The sequence below is a fragment of the Cygnus atratus genome, chromosome 2 (assembly GCF_013377495.2).
Source record: "Cygnus atratus isolate AKBS03 ecotype Queensland, Australia chromosome 2, CAtr_DNAZoo_HiC_assembly, whole genome shotgun sequence".
Taxonomy (NCBI): domain Eukaryota; kingdom Metazoa; phylum Chordata; class Aves; order Anseriformes; family Anatidae; genus Cygnus; species Cygnus atratus.
This window is the reverse complement of record NC_066363.1, coordinates 148,990,772-148,996,771: the sequence shown is the minus strand read 5'-3', so window position 1 is coordinate 148,996,771 and position 6,000 is coordinate 148,990,772. Positions and strand designations below refer to the sequence as shown.

The 6,000-nt window shown below is 46.5% G+C and overlaps 2 protein-coding genes across 4 annotated transcripts in view; one reads left to right on the top strand and one right to left on the bottom strand.

Moving 5' to 3' along the window:
* Positions 1-350: 350 nt before the first annotated feature.
* Positions 351-4,638, bottom strand: NDUFB9 (NADH:ubiquinone oxidoreductase subunit B9). The gene is made up of 4 exons (XM_035556196.2): positions 4,481-4,638; positions 3,982-4,174; positions 1,549-1,662; positions 351-594 (listed from the first exon to the last, which is right to left on the bottom strand). The coding sequence occupies exons 1-4, from the start codon at positions 4,564-4,566 to the stop codon at positions 463-465; spliced, it is 525 nt and encodes a 174-aa protein (XP_035412089.1). The 5' UTR covers positions 4,567-4,638; the 3' UTR covers positions 351-462.
* Positions 4,547-6,000, top strand: part of TATDN1 (TatD DNase domain containing 1) — a 16,171-nt gene continuing 14,717 nt past the window's right edge. Inside the window, exons 1-2 of one of the 3 annotated variants that reach the window (XM_035556194.2) lie at positions 4,547-4,681; positions 5,396-5,461. In XM_035556194.2, coding sequence (XP_035412087.1) covers positions 4,660-4,681; positions 5,396-5,461 — 88 coding nt within the window. In that variant the 5' untranslated portion in view covers positions 4,547-4,659. Of the gene's footprint in view, positions 4,682-4,802; positions 5,051-5,395; positions 5,462-6,000 lie in introns of those variants that run through there. The other 2 variants (XM_035556193.2, XM_035556192.2) reach the window with 2 other exon arrangements.

The following is a 6,000-nucleotide window of genomic DNA, read 5'->3' as shown; positions in this document are numbered from 1 at the left end:
TTGGCTGACTGGGAGGCAATGTGCAAAATCACGCATAATTAAAAAACTATCTGTTGTTTGTATCATTTCTGCATAGTTCGTAGATGAGCAAAGCATAGGAATAAGATTTTGGGGGGTGGTAAGGTGCAGGAAGAGGGAACCGTTTTTTTTTTTGTCCAAATAATAGTTAAGACTCTGTCTGCTGACTGCTCTAACCCCACAGTGATGTTGAGCACCCGGGCACCAAAGCTGCCTGCAGCTACCTACAGCTGCAGAGATACAGCACAGATGTTAACAGTCATCTATTCTACACCACACAAACTGGAAGTGTGTGCCTGCTGTAGCAGGAGACCAGAACGTCACAAAAATGCTTTCTGTTTCACTTTACTTGGCTTTATTTTGCATGACAGTAGCGTATGTTCACTGGCATACCTACTGCCTACAGAGGATGGATCGCTTCAGTTCTCGCGTGCAGTAACGCTTTCACATGGGCATTTCGCGGGGCCTTGTCACAAACTGCCACCACAGGGGTGGCAGATGCCCTTCCTTACGAGCAGGAGGCAAGGCTTCAGTTTTTGGACCATCACTTGGAGTTTCTTCTTCTAACTGCTTCACCTAGAACACAAGACAAAAATATAATGCTTTAGTGCAGATAAACAGTGAAGCTGACCCCATTTCAGGAGGGAACTAGCAGTAATGCCTTCAGCTGTCCTCACTATTCACTTACAAACTCAGTAATCACTGCAGGCTCATGTTACCTAATTAAGAAGGACTTTCTAAGAGGGGAAACTGGTTTACAAGATCATTTTTTACTTAAAAGGTCATCGTTTCCTTATAATTCATGTCTGCCATTGCTAAATAAACTGCATTCTCTCGCTTCTTTGAAAAATCAGCAGTTAAATTACAGGTCCTAAAACACTCCCATACAAGTCAGTAGGAGACTTCTATTTTTGCATGCCCCCAACAGCCCTTTAGATGTCATCAACAGATGGTTCTTGAAGCAGTGTAAGTGCTGGCTGCCACTGTGTTAATTCTGACAGAAGTGACATGTTACATATAATCCAACTAGCTCTCTACAACCAAATCTAAAAATTATTTTGGGATAATCAACTTTAGCCAACTGAAGCTCAATTTAAGTTGACCAGAAATTGGTCTGGATTCCCAAATGATGAAGTCTGCAGTAAGTAATTTTTAAAGGTGCATCCACAACACGTTCAGAACAAGAGGAAATCTCTGGTCATTCATCTCTTCTCATCCCACTTCAGAGTTACCTTTAGTAAAACAGCTACAGCAGCCCTGCACTAACTGAAAGGATGGCTGCAGGTTCAGCAGCCACCAAATTCAGCCATTCAAATTCCCTTAATGGCCTTCAGGAAGCTGTAACTCAGATCCGTGTACACATTTTAAGTCAAGCCAGCATTTCACACTGAAAAGTGTTCTAACAAAGCAGAGCCTAAGACCACAGCAGGCATTCAACATTCTCACTTAAAATATTTTCCAAGAGCACAGCTAAATGCCACACAAAATGCTTGCTAAAGAAGCTTCACCTGGCATCGAACAAGCACTGACCTCTTTCTCCCAGCTTTCCTGCTGCAGCTTCTTCCATTGCTCTCTCTTGGCAAAGTAGTCAGGATACACTGCCTTCTCGGAAGGATGCCAATAATCCAAGCACCATTCAGGAATCTGTTAAAAAACAGCAACAAAACAATACTTTTATTACATATGTATATAAAAACATGTAAAGTCTATATATAGTATACTAACACACGAAAGAACTAACCATGCTCATTAAACCAGTTATTAAAATGGATAAATAACCCATGAAATAAAGTACCACATAAAACCAGCATTTAAGAGCTATCTGTTGTCAGTCACAAGTCACCGCACGGCACAGGGTAGTACTTTTAACCTGTTTCATGGATTCTCCTAAGTCATAGGAGAAAGTCATAGTGACTCGCTTAAATCCTAGCATCTCAAAGACAGACCCCAGGTCACCTCCGTTTACTCTACAGCTCCTGAAATAATTCCATCTAGGGGAAAAGATGGATTTTCCTCCCCTCCTATCCCCAAAGGCAGCAGGTTAAAGATCCTTCTCTGCAACTACTAATTCATTTTGTTTGACAGAGAACTTAACAACTCACTTCTGCTTGTCTACAGCTATTCCAAGAATTAGCGGCGTTTAGATATTGATTATGGTTCAACCTCTAGAGGACTGGACCAGCTCTGGATGGATATCCTAACAAAAACTGAATTTAGAATTTTGCAGCAGCATATTGCTTTGCTTAGCTTAGAGAAAAAGAGGCCAAGAGGTGACCTCGCTGCTCCCTGCAGCTCCCTGAGGAGGGGCAGTGGGGAGGGAGGTGCTGGTGATGGCAGGACACGTGGGAATGGCACAAAGCTGCGCCAGGGGAGCTTCAGACTGGACACTAGGAACAATTTCTGTGCCGTGAGGGTGGTCAAACACTGGAACTACCTACAGAGGTGGCTGATGCCCCATGCCTGCCAGCGTTCAAGAGGCATCTGGATAGCGCTCTCATTAATATGCTTTGACTTCTGGCTAGCCCAGAAGAGGTCAGGCAGTAGAGCTAGGTGATCGTCTCTTCCAACCGAACTATTTCATTGTACATCACTGAATGTTAATATTTTAAAGATAAGAACACTGACAAAAAAAAGGAAAATCTATGTTGAAAAGAAAATTAAATTGCTCCAGTATCATCGTTCATCCAGTGACATTTGCAGTTTCCTGCTGTGATTCTCCTCGCTGAGTAAAATTTTGGCTTAACAGAAAGAACAGACCAGCTATTAAATAACGATATATAAATACCAAGCACCAGTAAAAAAAAAAAAACAAAAAACAAAAAACCATCAAACAGACAGCGATTTAAAAAAATTACATTTTGTAGCAGCTTCTACAATGGACAGTCACTGACAAACCAAGAAGCCAAACCCTTGTGACAGCCACTTGTTTAAAGCACAGGCTTTGCATTTAAAACAGGGCAAAGGAAAGAACATAAATCCATTTATATTTCTGTATCAAAACTAATCATTGCTCAACTGACCTTTTTTCTGTCTGGATCCGTTTTCACCATTCTCTCTACTACTGCTGAGGCTCATGACCTTGGCATAAGCTTAAGTTCCCTTCTTCCATTCCCCCTCGTGTTCTTTTTTCTGCCTCTAAATCTATGTCAGGTTCTTTCACATGGCTTCTTATCTGTAAGGAGCTGATCAGATCAAGTCTTCTGCATCAGCACTGTCTTCAAAATTTGGGAGAAAAAGGGTGCATGTACTCTCTAGATCAGTACTGACTTCTCGTAATGTATTAAAAGAGACAATGCCAAAATAGTGAAAACGCTGTGTTTTTTTGTGAAGCCTGTTTCTTCACTCCTAAACACATCGGGGGGAGGAGCCAAACTCCAGAGTGCCTTACATTCTAAGAACAGGGCTGCTATTTTTAAGCATACAGCTCAACATAAAATGGTCCTCAAATACTTATTTGGCACTGCAGTGGATCAAGGGAAATGGTAATTTGTATCATTACTCAAAATGCTGGAAGAAGGAAGGCCAAGTGAAGAGAAGCTCCCCAGCAGCCAGGCTGACATCAAGTTCTGACAAAACCAGAGACCGAGGCTGTGACCAGACGCCACCACAAAGGGTGGTGCTGCTTCCTCCCCCTCCACTGTCACAGCTCTGCACCAATCCTGTCACTCTGCCTGTCTGACCCACCGCCGAGCAGCTTCCAGTTGCTTAAATCCCAGCAAAACAAAGCCGGCTGTGCTCTGACAGAGCAGCGAGCTTCATTTCAAATGACCACAGAAGCACAACTCCTAAGCAAGCAATATGTTTCCCAGCATTAAGCTACCAGAGAAATACCGCTGAACCAAACCGCAGCCCTATTAAAGCCTACTTAAAACACTCACCTTCCTTTCAGTGCCAGAAGAGCGAGGTAAGCACACTAACAACCCCCCCCAAACACAGCACTACACAACCCCACAGCTCCCTCACCTTGTAGCACTCGTATCTCTCGTAGGAGGTGCCCCCGGGCGAATCGGGGAAGATGTAGGGTTGCGGGTGCTGGTATGCCCAAAATTCCTCCTGACCGGCCTTCAGCAGCTCTGTAGCTTTCACCATATCCTTCACATCCTTGTTCTTATCGAACCGCTCTCTCAGGAGGCAAGCAAAGTATCGGTACTTATCTCTGCAGACACATGACATATGCAGTGTGTAGATTTAAAACATCACAGAGAACATGGCAACATCCCCTCTTACCCCTACACAACGACAGGGCTCCTGAGGGCCTCCTGTCCCCACACCCGGTGTCTTTGCAGGCAGTGACAAGAGGCTGAAGAGACATTTTGACATTCTCCTCACCCCTTCAGCCACACTTAGAGGAAAGGGACGAGGATAAAATCCTCCCCCCCAACCCCATAGGGCCCCGTCTCGGTGGGGCAGAGGGAGCTCAGCCCTCCCCCGCTCCACACACCTCGCTCCCTCCCCTCCTCACCGGTGGATGCACCAGGACTCCAGGTGCCTCAGGGACTTCTTGTAGAGCCGCAGCACCTTCTGCTGGTGCGTGAGGTACGCCGCCATTTCGCGCTGCCCTACCCCTCACCTTCATGCGCGGCGCCTCACGGGAACGTGGCGGCCGGCCCCGGGCGCAGGCGCCGAGCTCCGCCCGCCGCCATGAACCGAGCCAAGCTCATCGGTGAGGGGATGGGTGGCTGAGGGGGGTCCTTGTCCTTGTTCCCGTCCCTGTCTCCTCATGTCCGCCGAGCCCCGGGTCTCTCCGTGCTCCCCCCGGGGTCGGGGCTGAGGAACCCGCTCCCCGCGAGGGGCTGAGTGCGGCGGGCGCCGGCCGCTGTGGTGACATGGCGGGCGCTTCGTCGGCGCTTGTCGCCCTGTGCAAGCCCTGTCCCAAGCCCTGTCTCCCCGCTCCCAGAGCCGAGGTGCGGGCAGGCTGCCCTTGAGGGGCGGTTAGAGCCGACGAGAAGGGTTTGGGGGCGACTCTGCCCTTTTTGGGGCTTCTCCGAGGGGCTGTTGTGCGCCCCTTGAGGTCCCCCACCCCCCAAATTCGGTGGGTTCCAGCAAGCCCTTGTCTTGCTTTTCGCCTTGGTGCCTTAAGTGTGGGCGTTAATGATCTTTAATTTTATCGAATTGGCTTGGATAAAAGCGTTCATAGGAACACAGATTTAAAGGCTGTGTGCCAGTTGCTGCATTTTGCCTTCCCTCCTGCTGCTGAGGTGAACTGGCAGCTTCGTGGGGAAAGCCCAGGTGCTTGCAGTAAGCAGTGTCTAGGTATCTGCTTGTGGTGGTGAGGGCAGCTCTTCTGTATGCCTGTAAAATAAGTCTGGAGTTCTCAGAATGAAATGTGGGATGATTCTAATATCTACGTTTGGGTTTTGTTTGTTTGTTTTTACAGATATCGGTATTAACCTTACAGACCCTATGTTCAGAGGAATCTACAGAGGAACACAAAAGCATCAAGGTAAAGTTACTCTTTTTAAAAGGGAAACCTTTTGCTTGTCAGAAAGTAACATTAGAATTTATTTTCTTCTTCAGAAAATAGATGTTTATTATTTATTAGGGCTTGAAGTAGAAAGTGTGACAAAATAATCATAGAGTGGTTTGGGTTGGAAGGGACCTTAAAGACCACCCAGTTCCAACCCCCTGCCCTGGGCAGGGACACCTCCCGCCAGACCAGGCTGCCCAAAGCCCCATCCAGCCTGGCCTTGAACACCTCCGGGGATGGGGCATCCAGAGCTTCTCTGGGCAACATGTGCCAGGGCCTCGCCACCCTTTTAGAGTACAGAATTTCTTCCTTATATCTAATATAAATTTATCCTCTGTTAGTTTAAACCATTATCATTTGTCCTGTCACTGATTTATCCTAGATAAAGAGTACCTTTCCAGTTTTCCTATAGGTCCCCTTTAGGTACTGGAAGGTGAAGTTAGACTTTCTAAGCAACATACATTTATTTTTTTTCCTACTGAGTTGCTTCTGTTAAGTTGTTATATAGGTGACTA